The sequence below is a fragment of the Exophiala mesophila genome (assembly GCF_000836275.1).
Source record: "Exophiala mesophila strain CBS 40295 unplaced genomic scaffold supercont1.4, whole genome shotgun sequence".
NCBI classification, from domain to species: domain Eukaryota; kingdom Fungi; phylum Ascomycota; class Eurotiomycetes; order Chaetothyriales; family Herpotrichiellaceae; genus Exophiala; species Exophiala mesophila.
This window is the reverse complement of record NW_015622507.1, coordinates 721,859-745,361: the sequence shown is the minus strand read 5'-3', so window position 1 is coordinate 745,361 and position 23,503 is coordinate 721,859. Positions and strand designations below refer to the sequence as shown.

The 23,503-nt window shown below is 50.7% G+C and overlaps 10 protein-coding genes across 10 annotated transcripts; 5 read left to right on the top strand and 5 right to left on the bottom strand.

Moving 5' to 3' along the window:
• The first annotated feature begins 53 nt into the window (after positions 1 to 53).
• PV10_05502 (uncharacterized protein) lies at positions 54 to 636 on the top strand. The gene is made up of 2 exons (XM_016370179.1): positions 54 to 231; positions 338 to 636. Exons 1-2 carry the CDS (start codon positions 178 to 180, stop codon positions 575 to 577), a joined length of 294 nt encoding a protein of 97 aa, XP_016222472.1. The 5' UTR covers positions 54 to 177; the 3' UTR covers positions 578 to 636.
• Positions 637 to 3,464: 2,828 nt separating this feature from the next.
• On the top strand, positions 3,465 to 5,405 carry PV10_05501 (uncharacterized protein). Its single transcript, XM_016370178.1, has 4 exons — positions 3,465 to 3,621; positions 3,677 to 3,767; positions 3,824 to 3,988; positions 4,040 to 5,405. The coding sequence occupies exons 1-4, from the start codon at positions 3,518 to 3,520 to the stop codon at positions 5,072 to 5,074; spliced, it is 1,395 nt and encodes a 464-aa protein (XP_016222471.1). The 5' UTR covers positions 3,465 to 3,517; the 3' UTR covers positions 5,075 to 5,405.
• Positions 5,406 to 5,621: 216 nt separating this feature from the next.
• Positions 5,622 to 8,144, top strand: PV10_05500 (uncharacterized protein). The gene is made up of 3 exons (XM_016370177.1): positions 5,622 to 5,920; positions 5,975 to 6,510; positions 6,565 to 8,144. The coding sequence occupies exons 1-3, from the start codon at positions 5,863 to 5,865 to the stop codon at positions 7,642 to 7,644; spliced, it is 1,674 nt and encodes a 557-aa protein (XP_016222470.1). The 5' UTR covers positions 5,622 to 5,862; the 3' UTR covers positions 7,645 to 8,144.
• PV10_05499 (uncharacterized protein) lies at positions 8,139 to 12,821 on the bottom strand. The gene is made up of 4 exons (XM_016370176.1): positions 12,602 to 12,821; positions 8,955 to 12,553; positions 8,765 to 8,884; positions 8,139 to 8,670 (listed from the first exon to the last, which is right to left on the bottom strand). The coding sequence occupies exons 1-4, from the start codon at positions 12,630 to 12,632 to the stop codon at positions 8,650 to 8,652; spliced, it is 3,771 nt and encodes a 1,256-aa protein (XP_016222469.1). The 5' UTR covers positions 12,633 to 12,821; the 3' UTR covers positions 8,139 to 8,649.
• A 427-nt stretch (positions 12,822 to 13,248) lies between these two features.
• Positions 13,249 to 14,575, bottom strand: PV10_05498 (uncharacterized protein; the record flags this gene model as incomplete). Its single annotated transcript, XM_016370175.1, has 4 exons — positions 13,249 to 13,453; positions 13,506 to 13,599; positions 13,664 to 13,839; positions 13,911 to 14,575. 4 exons carry the CDS (start codon positions 14,573 to 14,575, stop codon positions 13,408 to 13,410), a joined length of 981 nt encoding a protein of 326 aa, XP_016222468.1. The 3' UTR covers positions 13,249 to 13,407.
• An 874-nt stretch (positions 14,576 to 15,449) lies between these two features.
• Positions 15,450 to 15,834, top strand: PV10_05497 (uncharacterized protein; the record flags this gene model as incomplete). The annotated part of the gene is made up of 2 exons (XM_016370174.1): positions 15,450 to 15,615; positions 15,677 to 15,834. The coding sequence occupies 2 exons, from the start codon at positions 15,450 to 15,452 to the stop codon at positions 15,832 to 15,834; spliced, it is 324 nt and encodes a 107-aa protein (XP_016222467.1).
• A 161-nt stretch (positions 15,835 to 15,995) lies between these two features.
• PV10_05496 (uncharacterized protein) lies at positions 15,996 to 16,528 on the bottom strand. The gene has a single exon (XM_016370173.1). The coding sequence runs from the start codon at positions 16,409 to 16,411 to the stop codon at positions 16,010 to 16,012; it is 402 nt and encodes a 133-aa protein (XP_016222466.1). The 5' UTR covers positions 16,412 to 16,528; the 3' UTR covers positions 15,996 to 16,009.
• Positions 16,529 to 16,864: 336 nt separating this feature from the next.
• On the top strand, positions 16,865 to 17,960 carry PV10_05495 (uncharacterized protein; the record flags this gene model as incomplete). The annotated part of the gene is made up of 1 exon (XM_016370172.1): positions 16,865 to 17,960. Exon 1 carries the CDS (start codon positions 16,959 to 16,961, stop codon positions 17,958 to 17,960), a length of 1,002 nt encoding a protein of 333 aa, XP_016222465.1. The 5' UTR covers positions 16,865 to 16,958.
• Positions 17,961 to 17,975: 15 nt separating this feature from the next.
• Positions 17,976 to 20,782, bottom strand: PV10_05494 (cysteine-tRNA ligase). Its single transcript, XM_016370171.1, has 2 exons — positions 20,349 to 20,782; positions 17,976 to 20,292 (listed from the first exon to the last, which is right to left on the bottom strand). Exons 1-2 carry the CDS (start codon positions 20,765 to 20,767, stop codon positions 18,153 to 18,155), a joined length of 2,559 nt encoding a protein of 852 aa, XP_016222464.1. The 5' UTR covers positions 20,768 to 20,782; the 3' UTR covers positions 17,976 to 18,152.
• A 504-nt stretch (positions 20,783 to 21,286) lies between these two features.
• Positions 21,287 to 22,983, bottom strand: PV10_05493 (uncharacterized protein; the record flags this gene model as incomplete). The annotated part of the gene is made up of 3 exons (XM_016370170.1): positions 21,287 to 21,971; positions 22,019 to 22,786; positions 22,841 to 22,983. The coding sequence occupies 3 exons, from the start codon at positions 22,981 to 22,983 to the stop codon at positions 21,287 to 21,289; spliced, it is 1,596 nt and encodes a 531-aa protein (XP_016222463.1).
• Positions 22,984 to 23,503: the final 520 nt, after the last annotated feature.

Below are 23,503 nucleotides of genomic sequence, written 5' to 3'. Positions count from 1 at the left end.
AAGGTTGGAATCTCCTTGGAGCCTCGTGATTCCATCATCATCAACGACTTAACCAAATCTATGACTGAGTTGTGATCACTCTAAAGACAAGAATTCAACTAACAGGCTCTTCAATTCTCCCTTTCAATTTCAAACTCAGCCTTGCACAATCGACGCCTGCCTCCATCATTGACTACCATGTCAATGCAAGTGGCCGCTCTCTTTTCCGACCTCAAATCGCTGACCATCTGCGTAAGTCCCAGCATTGTTAGCACAAATAGACCCTGCTCTCCTTTCAGCTCCCCTTTGAAATACTCCTCTGTTACTTGTTTCTAACAGTACTTTTCTCTTGTCTTAGTCTCACGAGGCCGCTCTGGCACTGGTCACCCCTAGAGCCGGGCAGGATGGAGTGAACCCCTCAACGGATCCCTCACAATTCGTTCACAAAGCCCCAGCCGACTCAGACCTTCAGAAGGCCCAAGAGCTTGTCTCGCTTCACTATGATATCAAAGTGGGAATCTCTGAGTCTGGCCTTGACCCAGAGTTACTTGAATCCCGTCGGAGGGTGCATCAGGTGCTGGCTGACTTGGATGCCTAGCATAGAAACACGGCTTTCACGAAGGCCGGCTTAGGTTAAGATTGCTATATGCTAGTATTTCGTGTTTGGCTCTGTACCATCTTTGCCAATGACTCCAGAGTTGGTGTTGGTGCATTAATGATCTTAAGGATGATAACGACGACGACGACGACGACAAAGAATAACAGGTATTACCAATAGTTTCAACCCCGGACCCATTTCAACACACTACGACCTCTTGCAGTTTGGGTCTGCCGCATTGCTTCACCCGGAACCAAAAGGTGGTCGTCCAGCTCAGACTCCTGCTGGCCTCGCTTGACATGGAATGGCCCACCAGCTGAACATTTACACCTGAATGCTGCCACCCTCGCCATCCCAGTGACGTACCGGTCAAAACCTCCCATATCCGGCCTGTCTCGCTTGAGCTGCAGACGATGATATCTGCGAAGATACCGCGTCCGGGTCAGTCCCCGGCAGTCGGTGCACCTGCGAATCTCCTCAGCCTCGGCGTGCATTTTGGCGCTCTGAATCTTACTGTCAAGGTTTTTCATGCGAGCATTACGCTTCCATTCTTTTCGTCGCGCATACGAGGCCGCCAGATCGCTTGGCCCGTCGACGGGCAGCGGCACATTTGGAAGCGCACTGGCTCTCTGCTGAACAAGGGGGTGGACCGTGTTTGCCAGGTCTTTGCCCAGTATGAGCGCAAGGAGACCCCTTCTCACCAAAATTTTTCGAGCTTTCCCCACCACCTTACTTCGTATATGATGCTTCTTTCCAACATCGGGGACCAAACTTGGCAAAGGCAATCCTGAACTTACCACGTCTAGGGGTAGGGGGATGGCATTGCTTGGAGAATTCATGGGAAGAGCTACATTTGTCGGAGTGACCCCCAAAAACCCAGTACGATCATTAGATGGCGACCCCGGGGGTGCAGCTGGGCTTTTAGCGCCCTGCATTACCGATGTTCCGAGTGAGCTTGCCACAGACGGTGCACTTGGTCTCTGTATTCGAATTTCAGGGATCGGATCTGTAGTCTCTCCAAATGCGTTCGCCACAGAGCCAATAGCGCGGTCGTTGGCTTTATTTTCTGGAGATCTGTCTTCAGGATCCGCCGAGGAGGTGGGCTCTTGATGTCCTGTTGGAGAGTCTGGGGCCTCCTGAGGAGTGACTTTGACGGAGTTAGCGCTAGTGGCTACCTCAGCATTTCCACCTTTTGAACTAGAAGCTGTCTCCGCAACATATGTGGTCTCTGGACCAAGGGGTTTCTGCAAGTGAAGTATCTCTTCTTTGCTGGCTGTGGAATGCTCGTGCGGAGGGATAAAGACAGCGCCCGACGCTGAGACCCCTGAACTTTGTGGAACAAGTACTGATGCCTCGGAAACATTAAGGTGACCTGTGCCAGAATTTGGCCGCCGATTCTGTATCATTTCCACCTTTGTTACGTTTCCATCCTTGGTGAGGTGTGTGTGGGTTGAAGGGTAGGTCTCATCTAGTCCTTCCAAATCCTCTGCCTCGGCCTGATCAGTCGTTGCGGTTTGGGTTCTGGTCTGAGTTGGGCTGTTTGAGCTGCTTCCTTGACTAGCTTTCATCTGAGACCTTGACGGGTGGCCGGGTTGTATTGTTGCTATTGTCGGCAACCGAATGCCCTCTGGAAGTAAAATCCTAATGACGCCGTGGAAAAGGTAGGCTTCAAGCCGTGTCTCGGCTTGTGCAAGACTCTGACTGAATGAGTTGACACCGAGTGAATGGCGTTGATGGTTCAAATATCGAGGAGAACTTGCAAGAGGCTCTTCACCTGTGAAGGTTTCGCTTGCCAGCACCGACCACCTCTTGGACAGGGATCGCTCGGCAGTATCAAGTCGATTCTGATGCTCGCGACGACTCACCGCAAGTTGAGCTGGTCGGTATTCTGCAGAGGTCTCCTTGCGCGAATTGAGAGCGGCAGAATACTTCTCCCGGAGATATTGGGAAGGGATGGTCGGGCGACGTTCGAGCTGGGTTGTGGGGGTTCTGCTGAGAGCTTCTTTCTGAGATCTGTTAATAAGTTTGACAAGGGCCAAGGGATTAGAAGAACAAGCATGCCTTCTCGAAAATATCAACAAGCGTGTCCACCGACGTCCTTTTTGGGATCTCTGGGAATCTTTGGAAGGACACCACGGCGGCGGTGGATCTAGTCGTGGGATAGGGTTGCTCTTGGACAATTCTCTGAAGAGATGCCTAGACCTGTCAGAGATAAGTAAAGCCCTCAGATGATGGGGTGTGAGCGGGCATGCCAGTGGTCGATCCAGGTCCAAGAGAGGAGGAGAATGATCGCAAGCAGGATGGTCAGGCTAGGGCCAGCCCAAGCCTTTAGAGTGAGGAGTGTCTCTTCTACCTGGAGATGGAGACGGGAGAGATATTCGCATTACTCATCTTGGTCAATGTGCTAAGGAATAAAGAGAGAAGGGAGCGGGAATGAGTGCTCTCAAACTGCTTGGTCCCTTGGGAACATGATGTGAGGTGGCCCTTTTTTGAACAATGAGGAAACTACAATGATTGCACCTACCTCGGTTCACAAGCTGAATGAGTAGCGACATGTATATCTTTGGGAAGGAGCCAATTTGATGGGTGTATGTTGCGTGTGGACCGCTCCGCTAGATTAACACGGTTGCATGTATCACAGTTGCAACCAAGCATTTGTCCTGGCCAACGAAACAAAACTTCATCTCATTGATGGCAGCATGTTGATTATTTAGACTGCCAGTTCGTTGGACAAGCTTCTCACCCCAGAGATCTTTGCATTTGTGGGACCGGACATGATTTCCGAAGCCTCCGGCAAACCTTCCACACTTGACCTACCCCCATCGCGTCTTTTAGTAGACTGCGGAGAACATCTGAAAGCGCATGTAAATTATTCTGCTCGGCTGCTCGATAGATTCACCTTCGTCCTTCTCTTGAAAAGCTCCTTGTCTATCTGCGGCAATGGCCTCCGCCGTAGACCAGAAACTGCTTCGGCAGACCAAATTTCCTCCGGAGTTTAACCAGAAGGTGGACATGAAGAAGGTCAATATCGAAGTCATGAAGAAGTGAGTCCATTTCTACTATCCTTTCCCCGAAGACACGACTAACACTATCATACAGGTGGATTGCCGGCAAGATTTCTGCCATTCTTGGCTCAGAGGATGATGTGGTGATCGAACTGTGCTTCAATTTGCTCGAAGGCTCCCGCTTCGTAAGGAAACCTTCCAGCCTAGTGCGTCTTGTATTCTAAGAATCTAACTCTCCCAGCCCGACATCAAAGCACTCCAGATCTCTCTCACCGGCTTCCTCGACAAGGATACTCCTAAATTCTGTAAAGAACTGTGGAACCTCTGCCTCAGCGCTCAGTCCAACCCTCAAGGTGTACCCAAAGAACTCCTTGAGGCTAAGAAACTGGAATTGCTGCAAGAGAAGGTCGGTCGCTGTGAATAAGCTGCCCACCCAGAAGCTAACTGGTGTCCTTAGGTTGATGCGGAAAAGGCAGCGCAAGATCTTCGCAATCGTAAAGACCAAGCACAATCACGCGATCGGGACCTGGATCTCATCCGCCAGCGTGAGCGAACCGAACGAGGTCGTGGTCGAGGAGGGGCAAGAGGTGGTCGTGGCTTTGAATCTCGCAGGCCCAGATATTCCAGGTCTCCTCCACCGCGGAGACAATCTCCTTACAGACATACAGCCTCGAAACGCGATGCTGATACCTATGTCCCTGCAAGCCACCGCAGAGGTCGTACGCCAGGTCGTGGACGCTCCCTCACAAGATCGTTGACTGGCTCCCGCTCTCGATCCCCCGTTCGGCGGCGTCGCCAGGACCGCTCTCTATCTCGATCAAGATCACGGTCACAGTCTAGATCGCCGTCTCCAAAACGACGGAGATATCAGAAATCACGAAGCAGGAGCTTCAGCAGAAGGAGGAGCCCAAGTAGGACTAAGTCTCCGTCGGTTATAAGCTCGCCGGAAAAGAATGGCAAAGCAACAGAATCTCCGAAGAAAGGACGCGCGCGATCCTCATCACTGTCCGAGTCGTCCCGCTCTCGTAGCCCGAGAAGTAGAAGAGAGCGAAGTCGGTTACGTTCCTCTCCCAGTCGCAGCCGTTCACCCCCTCGACGGAGAGCTCCCCCTCGACGGTCATACTCATCTTCACGGTCAAGATCACGATCCAGATCGAGGTCACGGGGCAGGAACGGCGGGCGTCATGGGCGCGATAGGAGGTCCTTATCTTCTTCCTCAGAAGATCGAGGCCCCAGAAAACGACATGATGTCCTTCAAGATAAAAAGCCTCATGACGAACATCGGCTGAGCCGCTCTCCAGATGGAAGGCGCAGATATGATAGCCGCAGCCGAAGTCGAAGCCGAAGCCAACGACGTCGACAGCATGAAAAGCGACGACGATCACTTCGAAGATATGAACCCGCAGCCCGTAGACGGCGCAATACCTCGTCGGACTCGTCACCTGAGCCAAAGCGGAGGAAGAATGCACCTTCAGAGAACGAATCAAGCTGAAGCGTTGAGAGTAATCCCAACGCATTGAATCAGGCCACAGTAGGGATTTGATCAGTCAACAGCGTATATGGCTTGAAGTTAGAACGGTGCTGAAGATTAACGATCCAAAAGAGAACGACAACTCGATTTGCGAGCGACGGAGCTTGTAAGAAAACAGGGCTACGGTCATAAGATTGAGCTAGATCAAGACATGGGAACCAGCTATAGAGGATACGATAGATCTGATAGATCTGATCGACCTGATCTGTATTCAGGATCGACAACATGAGCTTCATCTGGTGAACGAGGTATTCAACCAGTTCAAATTGACCTGATTGGTAGCAAAGTCCAACTCGGAGTTAGCGGCTCAGAATCCAGAATCCGGGTAATGAATTTATTCCGTTCCGAAGAGGCCCGAAACGTGTCATCACGTGATCTTAACCCAACTCATTCCCTTTGGGCGTCAGTTCTAGGCCGTTACAACGCATTGGCCACCATTCGTCAACCATTCGTCGCACCTCAGATTCCAGGCACTGGCCGCTCCTGCTCCTGCTCCGCCCTGAATTCTCCTTGCACTGAGACTGTCAGTCAGCGTCTCCCATCGTACATGACTTTACTTTCACAACATGTCAACTACAACTACACCTGGTACCATAATTCTTTTCTTTCCAACACCCTACCACTTCCATTCTGTCATTTCACTCTAAATCATTCTTGAATCACCATCTTGCCAATTCTTTCAGTCCATTACGTTCATTCTCGCCTTGTCTCGCTTTCTTGTCGTCAATTACACCTCCCCTCCTTAAAACATGAGTTCAGCTCCTAGACTGGTCAGCAGTCCGGCCGCCAGGAGACTGGTGTTGCAATGTGAGTGTGGCATGTGTGAACTGATGATGGATCAGTCAAACTGACTCCCCACAGCACATTCACGCCTGGCGCATACCTCGGCGTCGCGGCTGACCACTTACTCTTCGAGGTCAAAGTTCATTCGGGACCTTCCCCCTCAGCTACACGCCCTTGCCATTATCCTTCCCAGAAGAGCCTATGCCACAGAAACTACCTCACACAGCCATGACTCAGGCCCTCCCCCAGGTTTCAATCTCGATGAAGCCAAAAAACCAATTGCAACCAAGACCCAAGCCCCCCCGTCGGCCTCCGATGTGAAAAAGACTGAATCGAACCAGACCCCAAATTCCGGTGCTACTGCCACCGACAAGACAAAGGCACTCGAACAAGCCAGTTTAACCGAACTAGCCACTGAGAAGAGCAAATCCGAAACCTCAGTGGCTGCCAAAAAGGAAGACCCCAAGAAACTTACTTTGGGTCAGAAGATTAAAAAAGAGGTGGCTCATTATTGGGATGGGACAAAATTGCTGGCCGCAGAAGTAAAGATTTCCTCCAAGTTGGCTTTGAAAATGGCTGCTGGCTACGAACTCAGCAGACGTGAGAATCGACAGGTACGTTGAGCTGCCTCTCATCAGACCCGCAACCGTATACTGACTACCTCCCAGCTCCAGAGAACAGTTCAAGACCTGGGCCGCCTCGTCCCCTTCTCCGTCTTTGTCATTGTCCCGTTCGCCGAACTCTTGTTGCCTGTCGCTCTTAAATTGTTCCCCAACCTTCTTCCCTCTACCTACGAAGGCCAAAAGTCTCGCGAGGCAAAGGCCGCTCGACTCCGGGAGACCCGGAAGCAGGTGTCTTCCTTCCTTCGAAACACCCTTCGTGAGACCGGCCTTCCTGTCTCTGCCGTGGCTGCCAAAAAGGAAGAGTTCACACAGTTCTTCCGCAAAGTCCGAGCCACCGGCGAATCCCCCTCCAAAGAGGATGTCATCAAAGTCTGTCGTATTTTCAAAGACGACGTCACTCTTGACAATCTCTCGCGACCCCAATTAGTCGGCATGTGCAAATACCTCAACCTAAACACTTTCGGCACCGACACAATGCTTCGATATCAGATTCGCCACCGCATGCGCCAGACCAAAAGAGATGACAAGGCAATCTCTTTCGAAGGTGTCGACTCTCTTTCAGTTCCTGAACTCCAGATGGCCTGTGCTGCCCGCGGTCTCCGGACGCTTGGTATGTCACCTGGCAAGCTTCGAGAGGATCTGCAAATGTGGCTCGACCTCCGACTCAAGTACAACATTCCATCTACCCTTTTGGTCCTCAGCAATGCATACATGTATACCTCTAGCAAGGATAGCGAGATTGACTCCCAGATCGATGCCCTTCAAGCCGTGTTGAGCAGCATTCCCGAGGAGCTTTTCCACGAAATCGAACTCGAGGTTCACAATGCCGAGGGCGCTGCCACCAACAAACAGCGACTCGAAGTCTTGAAAGAGCAGCAAGAGCTGATTAACGAAGAAAACGAGCAAGTCGAGTCAAGCAAAACCGAGGACGGCAAAGTCGCCAGTGAGCCGGTCAAAGACGACAAGGACATTGACGAGAAGCCGAAGCCCAAGGACGAAGACGTCGAGGCCAAGGCAACTGAGACTGATCCTGCAGCTGCTGAGGCACGAGAAGCCGAGTCAGATGTGGTTGAGCAGGGCAAGAATGAAGAGGTGAAGAAGGAGGAAGACGTCAAGAAAGCCTGATCCTTTACTTTCACTTCCCCATCAGAGCCTCACTCTTTGACTCGACGCTGAAAATCCGTGTGGACTGAAATTTGAATGCTACATCCGTGGATGACCACAGGCTGCATGACCCCTTTTATTTCCCCTCTGTATCAAAGAAAATTTGCGCATGTTCTGACCATCAGGTTTTAAAACCTCGTTTGCGTTGCCCGGATCTCACAGGCATTTGCACCTGACTGAGAGCAGCAGCAGCAGCAGCAGCAGCTTCTGCGGCCTCCTTGTCGAAGCGTAAAGGAAACCCCAGTCCAGTGTGATAGACATGGTGGTGTATGCAAGACTGGACGTTCAGGCATATCGGCGCTTTTGGAAAAGGCATGAAAAGAGTCAGGAGTCTCTACACACCGCTCAGAACGTTTATATGGCTCTCTCATCATTGGAGGCTGAAAGAAGAGCCCCATAGAGAGTCGGCTACGAATCTCATAGAATGTCGAATATAGAAAGAAACCCTTTTAAACCTGAGATTCCAGTTCTTTTTACAAAGCTATGATTAATCCTGAACAGCTCGGACGTAAACAGCGAGGTAGCTCATACTAGTATGATGGTTGTTCGTCGTTTGTACATCATCTATCTCATGTCGCATGGCGCATGGCGCATTCTGCATCTGGTGATTTTGAAGTCCTGGGTCCATAACATTTTCGTGGATGATTGGATATATCATCTTGATGAGCACACCGACATTGACTGATTGCGCCATTTCCTGTACATCCACTTGTTTCTGGCGCGGTCTGGAAGGCGAACACAGAAGCGTCCTGTTCTGATTCTCAAGTCTGAAAGAAAGGATAATCTGTCGTATACATGATGAGTTTGACTGTCTGTGCACAGGGTGTAGTCTGCACTGCATTTCAGGACAGGTTGACCGCACTTTAACATTAGTGTCGAGTCACAAAAGATTGTCCAGCTGCAGAATAAAGTCCAACGTTGTCAAGCTGGCAAGAGATCTCTCCCGGATAGTAGTCCTAGACTCGTTCAAGGTTGATACTTGCGAAGCTGCAGAGGGAGAAACAGCGTCAGTTGGAATGGTCTCGAAAAGTATGCAGCAAATGGACGGTGCCGTGTTAGAGCTGGGGATCGAAGTACTCACATCTAGTGTCAATACTTTGGAACTGTTGGCGCTCTGATCTCTGTACACCCCAACGAGGGCTTCACTGCCTTGGAAGAAGCCGGTTTTCAGACTAATGACAATAAACTGCATGCCGGGGCCCTATATTGGCACAAACGTTGTCAGCGTGCTGCTGCACGGAGGAATACACGAATTCAGATGTAAAACTTACCGCATGGTTTCTCACGTAGTTGACGAGCTTGCCCACGTTAGCGTTGTCCAATGCGGCATCGACTTCGTCCAATACAAAGAAAGGGCTAGGCTGATAGCTGTGGATGGCAAACAACAAAGCCAAGGCTGCCATTGTCTTTTCGCCACCAGACAAGTGTTCCATGTCTCTGAATCGCTTCGTTGGTGGCATCGTGTGGTAATTGACACCAGCGAGGTATGGCTCCTCGTCGTCGGCGGTGAGGTACGCTCGACCACCGGCGGGAAACTCGTCGGATTTGGTGAGATTGGAGTAAATCGGCTCAATTTGCTCGGCAATGTGGCTGAAGGCTTTGTGAAACAGTTCATTACGGTTGGAAGTGACATCTTCAAAGGCAGATTTGAGCGAACGATATTGAGTGCGAATAGTCTCCCACTCCGCTTCTGTGGCCCGAGCGCGTTCTTCCACTGTTGCCAAACGTTGGGCCGCATGGGCGTTGGGCTGCATCTTTTCCAGCGTGGCATTGAGTTTCTGGATGTCCTCTTGGAGTTTCGCGTCCACAGAGTCGGAATCTTCATCTTTGAGATCGTCATCGAGCGCATCAAAGTCAGGTTCGATGCCATAGTCGTTGACATTTGCAGCCTTGCCTGACGACGATGGCTCGTCTTCGTCAACATCCATGGCATCGGCATTTTCCAGAGGCAAGTCATTGATGGGCACAGTCTCTAAATCCGCTGAGCCAGGAGCAAGTGGAATGGCAATGTTTTCGATCTTGGCTCGACGTAGAAGACTGTAGCGTGCTGACGCGTGCCGCTGTAATTGCGCATTTAGAGCGTCAATTGCGGTCAGAACGTGATCAATCTCCTTTTTGTGTTTCAGATATTCATTCTTCCGCCTGGAGAAGGTTTCTTCGGCTTCGGCCTGGAGTTCCTTGTGCTGATCCAACTCAGCTTGAAGTTCATCCAATTCGTGTTTCAGAGAATCGAGATCATCTTGCAGACCTTGGCGTCTTTCGGTCAATTCATCAATCGTGTCTCTGTCACGTTGTTCCTTGTCTCTTAATGCTTGGATGCGATCGTCGGTAGCTTGTAATCGGCTTTTCTCGAAATTGAGCTGACCCTCAATCTTGCCCTTTTGAGTGATGAATTCAAGTTTCTTCTGGGCTGCCTCTTGCTGGATCGATCCTTGTCTGGCTTCGTAATCACGAATATCATCAAAACCATGTGGCTGGCAGAAGGCGGCAAAGATGTCATTTTCAACCTTGTTGATGGATTCTTGATAGTCGGCAATGTCTTGATCGATCTTTTCCAGTTTGGAGAGCTCTGATTTCATCTTTGGCTTTTCGTCTCGTAGCTGAGAGCTGGTGTGGTCGACTTCATGTTTCTTGCTCTGCATATTTCTCTGCAGTGCATCGAGCTCTTCTTTCGAATAGCGCAGTCGAGCTTCGAGACCACTTAGATCATTCTGCAAGCTTTGCTCTTCGGCAACACGACTCCTCTCGGGAGGAAGGGCTTGCCACTCTTCCATCAGCTTGTCCTTTAGTTTGTTGAGTTTGTCAACCTCGGCATCATCCCATCGTCGAGCGTTTTGCTCTCTTCCTCGACCACCCGTCATTAGACCACCTTTATGAATGACACTCCCATCGAGGGTGACGGCCTTGGCATCGACGTGCCTCTTGTAGCAGAGATCTTTGGCAATTTCGAGATCATCGCACACAATTGCGTTTCCGCAAGCATATGAGATTGCGCGTGACACGGAGTGATCGAAATCCACAGTCTCAATGGCAGGGCGCATGCCGCGGTGCATGCCTTTGAGATTCGTGTTGACGGCTTTGACTTGAATGGTGTCGAGTGGAATGAATGTAGCCTGGCCGGAGCGGTGATCGCGTAGATATTCAATGCATTGTTTCGCGGTGGCCTCTGTGTCGACGACAACGGCGTCAAGGTGACGTCCCAACACTGTGGTAACGGCCTCTTGGTATTTCTTTTGCTTGGGTTTGCACAATTCATGCACACGACCTTTCACACCAGGGTAGGTTCGCTTGAGCATGGCAACTGTCTCCCTCATCCGCCTCTCCTTCTCGCTGGTGCGGCGACCATCGTCAGCTTCCAGGAGCTTCCTGGCAATATCGGCCAGTTTCTCGTCCAGCTCGGTTCGAGCTCGAGCGGCTTGTAATCTCTTAGATGTCGCGGCATTGAGTTCCTTCTTCTTTGCGTCAATCTCGGCCTGAATCTGTTTGTTAAGTTCTTGGATGGCGGCTTTCCGGTCTTTGATGGTGTTGTATTCAGCTTCAAGAGATTTCAGCCGGTACTCGGTGCTCTCAACAACATTTTTGAGGTTGTGATAGGTTGCTTCGATCGGGGCACGGTCATTTTTGAGTCTCTGCACACGGATCAGGTCTGCAGAAGCACGTTTGTTGACCTCTTCACGAAGTTTGGTATATTGTTGGAGGTCGGCAGCGCTTAACTGGCCACCCATGCGGCTTGCGTTCTGTTCCCATTCCTTCTGCCACTGGGCTTGAGCCTTCTCTACCTTCGAAAGGTCTTTCTCCAGCTGACCGACGGTGGATGCTTGCGAGGCATGTTCTTTCATGATTGAGTCGACACGGGAAGTGTATTTGGAAAGCTGCTTAGTTGAGACTGAGATTTGCTCGTCAATAGGAATGAGGGCCGCGTTGCTGTCCTCGATCTCTCTCTCCTTGGCCTTGATAGCCTTTTCGGCCTTGGTCACGGCTCTGGAAGCTTGGGCATGATCCTTCTTAGCGGCCTCGAGTTGACGATCGAATTTTGCGGCGGCTCTTGTGGCTTCCTGGAATTCGTCGTTCAGTCTCGCGATTTCGGCATTGGAGTCGTTGATCTGTTGCTGTAATTGAAACAACTTCCACAAGACGTGACGGGTGATGGCCTCGTCTCGCTCAGCTGACTTTTTCTGAAAGTTGTCAGCCTCTCGCTTTTGTTCTTGGTATTGTCGAATTTCCGAATTGATGCCCCGTCGGCGATTGAGCTGGAAGGCCTGTTTCTCAGATGCCTCGTCCAATTCTGTCTTTAAGCGATCGTATTCGGCTTTGAATTCGATACTGCCCGAGACTTGTTCGATGAGGCGGGTTAGATCCTGGGGTTTCTGAATGGCAATTGCCTCGACATCACCCTGAAAGACGAGAAAGTTGCGGGCTTTGATGAGAATGTTTTCCTGTTCAAGAGATTCATTGTATTGTTGGGCGGTGACTACACGGTCGTTGATGCGATACTCCGACACGCCTTGGCTGGTGATTGTTCTCTTGAACTTTTGCTCATAACCGGCATCGTCCTGGTAAACAGCCATGACCCATGCAGATTTGGGATCATGGCGCTCTTGGGTTCCGTTGACCTGGCTGGAATCGTGGTCGGCGGCGGCATCTGTGCCGTTGGCTTGTAGGTCTCCGTTGGCAATGGACTTCTTAAGTACGCGACCTCGATAAACCAATTCCCGAAGATGGGTGGAGCGGAGATGGGAGGATTTTATGCCCAGGACGAAGGATATGGCATCCATGGAATTGGACTTGCCGGAGCCATTGGGCCCGATGATGGAGGTGAAATAAGCATCGCCAAAGAGGAGGGTGTGGTGATTTTTGTACGATTTGAAGTCTAGCGATTGTTAGTCATGGCTCATGAAGCGCATACAGGAGGAGTTACTGAAGAGCTCGAGGCGGATGAGTTTGCCCATGATCTTGGTGCGTGTGAGAAGGTGGGGGTGATTCACCCTTTAATGCGCGGACATGAGGGAGACAGGAGGCGCGGGAATGAAGACGGAGGCTCAGACCGGGCCTTGGTGATCTGGTAGAGGGATGTTGGGGAGTTGTTGGAAATTTGAGGACGCAGTCACATGAATTGGGATGCGATATGACGATGTGGACGCGAACGAACGGGGCAAGCGCGACTGATGCCCATCGACTGGAAGGAGGAGAAATTGATAAAGCGACGCGACACGCGCACCTCGGGGTTGCTGTGGGCCAACGCTGCTTTACTCTGAGTACCAGCGTAGGAGGTACAGTTTTATTAGCCCAAGGCTAAAGGGGCTTAGGGCACTTTGGGCCGAGGGGCCAACAGGGTGTTCAAACTAATTCCCTCTTAGCTGCCTTGGTTCCCTAGACAGGCATCGCAGCCTTTTGCGTCTAGGCATGAGCATAGGCGTCATAGGCGTGGGTATGCCCTCAGTTGTATGAGGTAATCATACAGCCTTGTCCACACTCAAAGCGACAATGGACATGAATTCACATAACCTTGCTCCTAAACCTAGAGGACTCGCCTTCAATGCAATATGATTAAAAAATATGCATAGCTAGGTATATCTATGGCTGCTCAACCAAGAGCACTTTCCTGCTGACTTCTCCTGAAGACCAAGTTCCCTCTTTTTTCCTTGTGTCCAATACCATTTTCCCTCGCTCTCACGTGCCGTATTATGGATCGACAGTATGATGCTACCAGAAACGACCCAGGTCTCACATCTTATAGGGTGGGAGGAGAAAGTACATGCCTCCATTCAACCTGTGCCTGAATCAGTGCCTGTCAAACTTGGTTTTGAATTGAAGACACTTACAATGCTGCAGTAAGACTGCCTGTCCAGTGGATGTAATGATAGGTGAAGTTGTGAGAAGCCACGGCGACTCCCAGACAACGAGCGGGGTTCATGGCTAGAGGTTCATATCAGCACAACGTTTCGAGATCTGGATTCTGAACCTCGCCAGGAAAACGTACATGCACCAAGATACCCAGGACGGGCGATGGCTCCTCCGAAGACGGTGACAGCGCTCGAGATACCGATCAAAATGGGTGGTAGTCCTGGGCCCAGTGGGCCTGCGTTTCTCGGGTCCAGACCAAGACCAAAGGCCAGAAACAAGGTCAATAGTGTAGCCATCAATTCAAATCCAAATCTGTAATTCTCCTCGTATTAGCTTCCTGATTGCATGATCCCAGTAGTTGGCGTGAGAAAAAAAAAACTCACGCTTGTCCAGGTGTGACAATAGAGGTGTCTACCCAGCATCCAGGCACCACCACCAGATCGGCAGGCGATGCTCCAATGCTTTCTCGAAATATCAGAGAGCCGATGATGGCTCCAGCGCACTGAAACACAATGTAGAGGACTGTTCGAGGTAGACTGGACAGTCCCGCGAAAAAGGTTCCCATGGTGATGAGTGGGTTGAGATGCCCACCAGTCAGAGGACCTGTCGAATACACAAACAAAGCAATGACAAAGACCTGAATGACTGAAGCAAACGCCACTGGCGTTACTGGACCCAAACTCGTCGCGTCACCTGTCGGCAAGAGTCCCACGCTAATACATAGACCCAGGAAGAGCTGTAGACAGGTGGCAATGCCTTCGATGATGGCGTATTTCCAGATCGAAAGGTGCTTGAAGTCGGTCGGGTCCAGCAGTCTAGCCCAAGAGGCATTCCTCACAGCATCGGCTGTCACAACGCTGTCGCTGCTGGAGGTGAAGCGCTGATTACCACCCAATCGACCCGCGAAAGAAGGGGTTTGCACATGCCCGGCCGTGGTCTTCGTCCGCTGTGGTTGACCTAATGATCCTGGATAGGCCTCGAGATTGCGTGAACTCGAATATGAACCCCTGTCGCCATTTGGCTCTGTGTCCGGCTTGTCGTGAGCCATTGAGCTATCTGTACTAAACCGCTGTGTGGTCGAGCATGGCTCGATTCAATTCTCAGACGCCGCATCTTGTTACTTATGAGATCTGGACCTCCTGGCAGATTCGAAAGGCTGACCACGCAACAGACTCCTGACTTATGGCTTGGCTGGAGATTAATCATGGGTATACTAAGGCCCGTTCTACAAAACGAGACATGACTTTCCTTTCCAAATTACCACTGAAGGGTTGAGGTGAGATGATTGGTTCGTAAGGTTGGCCGCCTGAAGGACCTGGGTCGCTGAGTCATGATATTTTCCAATCTTCATCGGAAGATCGCCCATGCTCCAGGAGATGAGGGTCCACTACAATTACTAAGTGTCCTATGACGACAAGGGAGAAAGGGTGTTGGGTAGACTGGAAGGAGATATAAGTCTGGTATTTTGCTGGGATATAAACATCATGTCAATTCACACCTTTCGGGTGCATGCTTCGTCACTTTCAAACTGTGATGCAATGATACGAGGGAAGTTCACTCTTTAATCTTGAATCAGCATGAATCATTTATGTGCATGCCGCCGCGCCGGCGTCCTCTCGGCCAACCACAGTCGGCGAGACATGGCCCGTTGAACGTGCAAGTTGAACCCTTTTCAAAACGATATGTCGTGATAGCGAGGTATCGCAGGTATCGGCCCAAGTCCTGCCTACCAACCTCAAGTGTATAAATTTCATACATGATCCGACATGACCCAAGTCTGTGATTCTCATCATCTTCAAATCTCTCGAAAGAGACGGCATTGCTTGCGAGGTAGACCAAGAGTTGACCAGAACATTTGACCATTTCAGTTGGCACCTTGCCTTTGACAAACCCAAACTTCCAACCAGCTCGCAGCAATCACAATGCCAATCAACGGCTTCTCCAATGAACATGACTACGAGGTGCAAGCGTACATGGTAGCTCGCAAGAAATACCTCGCAGCAGAGAAGGAGCGGAAACAGCGGGACAAGGCGCAAAGACGAGCGATCCAACAAGCTCGCCAGAGGCACTTGGCCACGGAGCAGATAGGTAACGTTGAGCGACTCCGTCACATATGCTGTCATGCTGACCCAACTTGTCTTGTCTCCAGGTGACGGCAGTGTCTTGAAGTATCTGAAATCCTTGGTCTTTCGACAAACCTCAAGTCATGTCTCGCAGGAGCCGGCATCACTCCTAGGATTGGACGCAGGATTTTCAGAAAGCGATGCGGACGAAATATCGTTGAAGAAAGCATTGGACGAGTCTTAGCAGCAGATGGTGTCGTGATTTCTCGGTCGCCGGCAATGGTATGCCTGTGGCTTGAATAGCTGGATTGCAATGACTTGACCGGTTGGAAATGGACATGATAGAGATGATTGTTTGTATGTCCTGGAGATAGAGACTGGTACTCGGACTGTGCGCATTGTGACTATCAGATAGATAATCATCGTTGGGCCTCACCACCCATATCCCATAGCTGTCGTCCTCCAGTGGCTCTGCCTGTGACTCCGCCCAACCATGTCCCCTTCTGTTCGATCTTCCATGTCAAGTCCTTGGTGCCAACCCACTGGCTCAAACTCGCAGTGACACCGACCTCGTCATCTTGTGGCACACGGATCCAGACGTTGCAATCTTGGACTTTCAAAATGTCGATCGAAATCGCCGTTCCAGTTAGACCTAGGTACTGCTGCAAGGCCGAGCTCAGATGAGTCCGCGCAGTAATCTCGTCCACTGACTCCTGTGGCTGTAGAGAAGTCAGGGCTAGACGGCGTAGAGATAGGTGATAGTATGTGTATGGCGGCTGTCGAAGTGTGAATTGACGAGGTGGCTGTCCGTTGGTGGACATTGTTTCTTGAAGGCAGTATAGGCTGGAAACCTAGTGGTTCTATTTTCAAAGAGAGTTTAGATTCATTAGAATCTTATATTAAGATAGAGTCGAGGCATTGTTGGGCGTTGATGAGAGATTTCAAGGACTGGAAGTTGAACAATTATAGTGGTGGGGGAATTTTTACATCCATAAGGTATATAGGTACCTACCTAGGTGCCTAATCATGCTGGTAGGTCATTCGCTACAAATGTCAAAAAGGGTACCTGAGAACGTCGCACATTAGGCGCATCTATTGTGGTTGGTTCGGGGGCTTTAGGGGCCCTCGGGCTTCTTGCGCCCAATCTTCAAGGCTGAGCTTCACCAAGCTCGGTTAGATTGGCGGGATTGCTTAAGCGATTATAGGCGTAGAAAGACTCAGTCGAAACACTCCAACCAAACAAAGCCTTATCAATGCCCAGTAGGCCGAGGAATATTCACTCATCTCCAACCTCTTCACAATGACTCTTTGTTACAGAGTGTGATTCAGAACCTATTGACTTGAGTATTTAAAGATCTACATGGACTCATGGTTGCATCATTGCATCTACGACCTCGACACCTCAAGAAACTCGACCTTGGGATCTTCAGCACCATCCATCTCAGGTCATCCATTCACTCAGTTCACACCTTTACCAAAATGTCGTCCACACCTCCGAAAGACGAGACATTCTCACTCCCTGCCACAAAGCACAACCCTGTGGTATCGGTGACAATTCCCTCACATCTCACACACAAGTTGAATCAAGAAATGATCGAGAATTATCCCGCTTTCAACCTCTGGCGATCCACCCTCATCAACTCCCTCTCATTGCAACATAGTCTCCCCTCACACCCATTCCACGCCAGACCATATACGCTCCGTCGTGTCGACATCCAAAGTCTCGACGTCTTCACCAACTCCAAGATCGGCTTCTTGAAATTCGTTGCTTCGGTCACAAATGACTCGGGCGAGTCTCTGTCAGGATCAGTCTTTATGCGAGGAGGGAGTGTGGCCATGTTGATCATCCTGACACCATCAACCAACAACACTACCACCACAGTGACTGGCGAGTCAGAAGAATATGCCATTCTCACCATTCAACCTCGCATTGCCGCTGGAAGTCTGTCCTTTGTCGAGATCCCCGCTGGTATGGTGGATGACGGTGGAACCTTTGCCGGCACCGCTGCCCGCGAAATCAAGGAGGAAACTGGCCTCGAAATTCACCAGGACGAGCTCCTTGACCTTACCGCTCTCGCCGCCGACAATGACCACCCTGACCAGGATTCTTCTGAAATTCTCCAGTCGGCAACCTATCCTTCACCTGGTGGTAGCGATGAGCATATTCCAATCTTCCTCGCGCGCAAGGCTCTTCCTTTGCAAGAAATCGAAGCCCTCAAAGGCAAGCTGACTGGCTTGAGGGATCAAGGCGAGAAGATTACGTTGAAGATCGTTCCCTTGCGCCGTGTGTGGCGGGAGGCGGCCAGGGATGGCAAGACCCTGGCCGCTTTGACTTTGTACCGCGAGTTGAAGTTGGAGGGCAAAATCTGATAGTGACAGGGCTGATAGAGGACCGAGAATATCAATTGGTGGCTGGCAGTCGTCGACTGAAATCGTCACTCAGTACACATGGGTATCTATCTTGTTCACCAGGTCTCAATCATAATGCAAAATACGTCCTCAGCCTGGAGCCAACGCCGACAGTGGCCTGATGTGCTCCTATATCCTCCGAGTGACTTCAATTCAACCAACTGGTGTCGACACTGAACTGGGAGTATCAAGGCCTGTCCCAGGACCTGTACTTGGTCCGCCGTTGCTCGTGGCGGCCAAATACTTTTCATGTGCTTTGCGCTGGTTCTCCCACTCCTTCTTCAACCTCTTGACCTTACTCGCGGTCAGTGCGCTGCCGTCGCTGCCGACGGTTGGTACCCCATCTCCATCCCATTCCGAATAGTCGTTGGAATGGGGTGGCTTAAACATGTCTCGCGGAGACACTCGGCCCTTGTTAAGCTTATCCAATGCCTCTTGCTCCCGCTTCTTTTTAGCCTCTTCCTTCTGCCGAAACTTATCCTCGCGTTCCCGTCGAGCCACCCGTAGACCCTCTGTCACTGGTCGAACCAGCGCCGGTGCATTCTCTCGGTCCTCAAGGTAAATGTCCAGTTGCCACAGGTCGACGTCGCGCACTCGATCGCAGAGAGCCAAGATTTTCTTATTAAGCTCGTTCTGCTCTGCGACGGAAGCCACGTGGAGAGCACTGCGGTTGAACTCACTCAGAGTTCGCGCGTACGATGGCCTTGGTCGCCCACTAGACGCCGCTTCTTCGACCCCAGAGGATGTGGTCGATACAATTTCTTGCACAATCTCCGGCGTGATGGACTTGGCAATGGCAGCCGTTCGGAGCTCATCACGTACCCTTGCCAGCGGATAGACATACTCCTTGGCCGCTTCAGGAATGTCAATGCCCCTCCAGCCAACCTGTGTCGAGTTCGCCGCCGCATCACCATTGAGACCGAGAATGTTGACAAATCTAGTGACAAATCTCGCAGTATTGACGTGATCGGCGTGGGTAAGATCGATCTTTTTGGTGCTGTTGTAGGTGTTGATCAAGGATGAGATGGCACTCATCGCCAGCGGAGTGTTGAATGAGTCCAAAAACGCCGTATGGACCTTTTCTTGCGCTTCTTCGAGGACTTGATCAAGGGCACCTTTTTCGTTATGGGCAGCTTCTGTGCTATTGATACTTTCGATGACGTTGAGGAAAAAGTTATCCACGCGGTCCTCCCAGCCTCGTCCTTCTACTACCATGTCATCGGTGATTTCTATGCCGTCTTTCCAATTGCCGAGTAAGAACACAATTCGGAGGCTTCGAGCTGTCCACTCTTTGCGAACGTGCAGAGCTTCGCGAATAGTAGTAAAGTTTTTCAACGACTTTGACATCTTGGAGCCGGCTATCGACAAATGTCCCATGTGAAGGAAGTAGTTGACCCACTGTCGATGGCTACCATCCGCCCAAAAAGCTTCACTCTGAGCCAACTCGTTGTCATGATGCGGGAAAGCCAGATCGATCCCGCCAGAGTGAATGTCCATCTGTTGACCCAGCTTGCCTGAAGCCATCGCTGAGCACTCAATGTGCCAGCCAGGCCGACCAGGACCCCACTCACTGTCCCAGCTTGGCTCGCCGGGTTTGGAGGCTTTCCAGAGAGCAAAATCAGCATCGGACCTCTTAACGCTCCCATCTTTTTGAGAGAGCGCGCCCTCGCCATCCGCCTGTAGTTCTTTATCATTTCGATTCCACGGTTCGAGCCTAGCGTAGGGGAAGCCGGCCGCCTCAAAGGCGTTGATATCGAAGTAAACGGAGCCGTCAGTAGTCCTGTAGGCCAGCTTGTTGTCGGCAATTTTCTTGACGAATTCTGCAATCTCCTTGCCATGTTCCGTGACACGAACAAGATCGTCGGGGTCGAGGACATTCAGATCGTGCATGTCTTGGAAGAATCGAGCCTCGTATTCTTTTGTTAATTTTGTGAAAACGGCGTAGTCATCTCCGCGGATAGTGTTTCCCAGCTGTTCATCCAGCACCAGGCACATTGGATCGGCGACTCGGGCGTAGAATTCGTGTGGAGTCAAAAGTTTGGGATCCTGGAGCAGTGCTTTGGCGGTGCTTCTGACAGTATTGATGTGCATCTTGATCTTGGCCTCCCTGTCACCTGGTTTGGTTCCTTGCTCTAGAGGAGCGCCCGCCAGGACATCTCCATATGCAGCATCAACCACGTCGTCTAGCGTCTCGGGGGTAAGGAGGGTCTTGGGATTAATGCGCTTCAGGTTTTTCTGGATGTAGTAGAGCCAGGCTTGTCGAACATTCTGACGCACCTGATCATCAATGTACCTACGAACAACGTCAGTGGGCTGGGTTGACTGGGTGTGATTCGAGTGCGGACCGACCTGTGTTTTGTTTTGTACTCTTCATAGAGATGGCGTTGCCTTCCCCGCAGAATGATCTTGTCATCGACATCGGTAATATTCATAACGAATCGGACTTTGAAACCAAAGTAGTCTCGTAGGATGCGCCGAATGATGTCTGTGGTGACATAGTTTCTGGCATGACCCAAATGGGCGTCGTCGTAAACTGTCGGACCGCAGGAATACCATGAGATGGTCTCGGGTACAAGGGGAACAAATGGGACTTTTGATTTGGTCAAAGAATTGTAGACTTTTAGCTGCGGTTGATGTGTTGAGCCGGTGGGTTGCGCCCACGCTGGCTGAGACATTCTGGGACGAGAAGTGATACAACGGACTGTAGATGAAGAGAAGAAAGTGCGTCGTAGATGAGAGGTGAGTGAGAATAGGAAACGTTGATTCATTGACTCATAATGCTTGGTGGTGAATTGTTAACAGGCCAGTTGAAGTAAGGCTGGGATAAAGTCACAGTTTACGTCGATCGTGCCTGGCGGGATTATATGCCAAGAACCACGAACTCTCGCCTACCGCCTACAGCCAACCGCTTAGCCTACGAATAGGTAAGGTAGCTATCTAGGTAGGCACTTACCTAGCTAACAGTGCTAAGGAGTTGTGGTAGGTATCGTTGCACGCTTGATATGCCTGTATTGTCCATATCAATTTGCAGCCTTCAGCTCACCCCGTTGCCTGTTCTTTCGCCCTTGATAATTGCCCCAGATTCTTCTGACATATGAACTTCTTCTCCAAGTTCTGAACAAATAGGCAGACAATATATTCCAAATGTTCGAAAGCAACTGACGGAAATCTCGGACATATGCCCTCTACTTAGGTCAGACTTTCGTGAAGTACCACTTTTTCTCCTTTGAGCCACCGCACACATGTCACTCTCAATACTGTTGTCTTAAGTTTATAAGATCATTTTGCTACCTAGGTAGTGAAGACCGTTTACTACCGTCCATCTCGTACACAATGTCAGGGCTACTTGACACCTTGTTGTACTGTCCTTTGTGCACCATGGTGCCGCCGCCTGAAGACGCCATGGTCACCGGCATTTCTCCAAAAGAGTCACCTTGCATCTCATATGGTTCTATGGTTCGCTTAATAGAGGCTGGAGTACGTCTTTTCCGCCTGAACTGGAAGAATGCTAAGACTGTAATGGCAGCGAAGGCGGCTACAGCACCCACGGCTGCACCAGCAATCGCACCACCGGATATTGTAGACTTGCTCCCTCCCTCCAAGGTTGGGGATGAGGATGAGGATGAGGATGAAGGCGACGACGATGATGACTGGGCAGGCGACGAGTCCTCGCTGCAACTTGGACTAGCCTGGTCTCCCACGACAGCAAGGTCCACATTTGTAGAAGGATTGGCCTGCCAAAGAGTAAAAGTGCCAGCATCTTGGTCGACCATGAGGTAAGCTGCAGTCAGAAAGTAACGACCTAGTGTGGCAGGTTGGTCTCCCAGAGCCCCAACCAGGACTTCTCTCTGGCTTTCGTTGAAGATACGAGAGCTGTTTCGGTCGATTGCGACAAAAGGGACGATGTACTGATCATTAGGTACACGGATTGTGAAGTCGGAGTCTAGCTCGAATGTAATGTCGCCATCGAATCTGATCTGAGATTAGTTGATGACGTCTCCAAGAGCTGCTTGACTTACTCTGTGCCCCGATCGAAGAGCTGAGCTCCCCAATGAAGACCAAATGAAAGGCCAATGCTGGTGGTGGCGGTGACCAGCTCAAAATTGGAAAAGATGGAGCTGGGAGCTTCGAGCAGAAGTTGACGCTGAGGAACTAAACATACGGGCATGATGCTGTTGGTTTGAAACAGAGTCTTGTCCGAACCATCGCGAAAATTTACCCGAATGTCGTGGACATTGAGCTTCATACCCGTCCAACATCCTGAAGGCCCGAAGTCGAGATTCTGTGTTAGGTTTCTTCCAATGACCTTTGCTCGGTCGTAGCCACCAAGCACAATGGATCCGTTCATGGGATTTTTGGTTTGCCACATCCGACCCCAGAATATTGACCACACCCTTGCGCCAATGTGCCCTGCATCAAGTAGAGCAGTGAGGTAGGTGGAGTTGGATCCCAGGCCTAGTGCATGCAAGGTTGTGTAGCCCATATCCCAGGCTTGTCTGGGTATTCCAACCGGGAAGGATTCAAGGGAAACATTGGCCCCAAGGCGAAACACATCTGTCCCTCCAAGCCCTGAATTGATCAAGTTTTTGATGCCTAGCTCCGATCCCTGGACCTGGGTCTCAGAAGAAGCCCCGCCAGCAGACACGATATCAAGAGCCTGTTTAAATGTCGACGACTCGCTTTCGATGTAATAGTTGCCACGGCGAACGAAGCAAATCTCGTCAGAGAAGATGACGGTACGGTCGCAGAGTGCTTGCTGATCGTAGAGCCATGTGTTGTTGAGTTCGCTAGTCAAGAATTAGGGAACTATTCTCGATGTCCAACTGGAAAAGAAAACAAACGGCCATGGCAACAAGACAATGTCCTGTGGTGGAGTTCCAACCTGGGCTGGGATGCCCGTCATAAAGGAGTCAGTGACAGTGGCATTGACTTGAACATCTCGAAGAGGAAGTACCAAGGGCTGAGGCACACAAGTGCCAGCCATAGCATAGTTAACGATGACGAACAGAAGCAGGAAAGGACCAACTGCGGACGACTGGCCACATGACGGACAGAACTGAAAGGAGAGATAGATGAGGGAAGCAAGTCATTGCGTACCTCGATGTCTTGGGGAAGCATCTAAGTACTTACCTTTCTTACCTATGGACGTTAGGTAGGTTCATCAAGCAACGAGGCCAAGTTTCAATAGCAACCAAAACGTAACCCTGAGACTCGGTGGATTGCTACCCAGGACATGAGAGATTAACGGGCGTTTTTGGTGCTATGCAGCAGATATGCAGCAGCACCGTTTGGTGTTGGAGACTCGGCGCTTGAGGATTGATTGATAAAGGCGTTTCGATTTCCAAACCAGAGTACTCTGAACAAGGTTAGAGATGCCAGCTTGTCTCTGTGGAGCGGTCAGGATTGGCTTTGCGGATGCACCTAAAGGTTAGAGCCAAGTCCTGACACCGTCAAGCTAAAGGGGCCACGAAGGGGCCCGAGGCCCTCAGGCCACGCGGGCGCTT

Bases quoted from the DNA above. Each gene is read 5' to 3' on its own strand.
- PV10_05502 (XM_016370179.1), top strand. From the start codon at position 178: ATGTCAATGCAAGTGGCCGCTCTCTTTTCCGACCTCAAATCGCTGACC. The intron at 232-337 runs GTAAGTCCCAGC...CTCTTGTCTTAG, and splicing joins TCAAATCGCTGACCATCTGC to TCTCACGAGGCCGCTCTGGC.
- PV10_05501 (XM_016370178.1), top strand. From the start codon at position 3,518: ATGGCCTCCGCCGTAGACCAGAAACTGCTTCGGCAGACCAAATTTCCT. The intron at 3,622-3,676 runs GTGAGTCCATTT...ACTATCATACAG, and splicing joins AATATCGAAGTCATGAAGAA to GTGGATTGCCGGCAAGATTT. The intron at 3,768-3,823 runs GTAAGGAAACCT...TAACTCTCCCAG, and splicing joins TGCTCGAAGGCTCCCGCTTC to CCCGACATCAAAGCACTCCA.
- PV10_05500 (XM_016370177.1), top strand. From the start codon at position 5,863: ATGAGTTCAGCTCCTAGACTGGTCAGCAGTCCGGCCGCCAGGAGACTG. The intron at 5,921-5,974 runs GTGAGTGTGGCA...GACTCCCCACAG, and splicing joins CAGGAGACTGGTGTTGCAAT to CACATTCACGCCTGGCGCAT. The intron at 6,511-6,564 runs GTACGTTGAGCT...ACTACCTCCCAG, and splicing joins GCAGACGTGAGAATCGACAG to CTCCAGAGAACAGTTCAAGA.
- PV10_05499 (XM_016370176.1), bottom strand. From the start codon at position 12,632: ATGGGCAAACTCATCCGCCTCGAGCTCTTCA. The intron at 12,554-12,601 runs GTAACTCCTCCT...AACAATCGCTAG, and splicing joins CATCCGCCTCGAGCTCTTCA to ACTTCAAATCGTACAAAAAT. The intron at 8,671-8,764 runs GTGAGTACTTCG...CTCCCTCTGCAG, and splicing joins CCAAAGTATTGACACTAGAT to CTTCGCAAGTATCAACCTTG.
- PV10_05496 (XM_016370173.1), bottom strand. From the start codon at position 16,411: ATGTCCACCAACGGACAGCCACCTCGTCAATTCACACTTCGACAGCCG.
- PV10_05494 (XM_016370171.1), bottom strand. From the start codon at position 20,767: ATGAATCAACGTTTCCTATTCTCACTCACCTCTCATCTACGACGCACT. The intron at 20,293-20,348 runs GTCGGTCCGCAC...CGTTGTTCGTAG, and splicing joins GAGTACAAAACAAAACACAG to GTACATTGATGATCAGGTGC.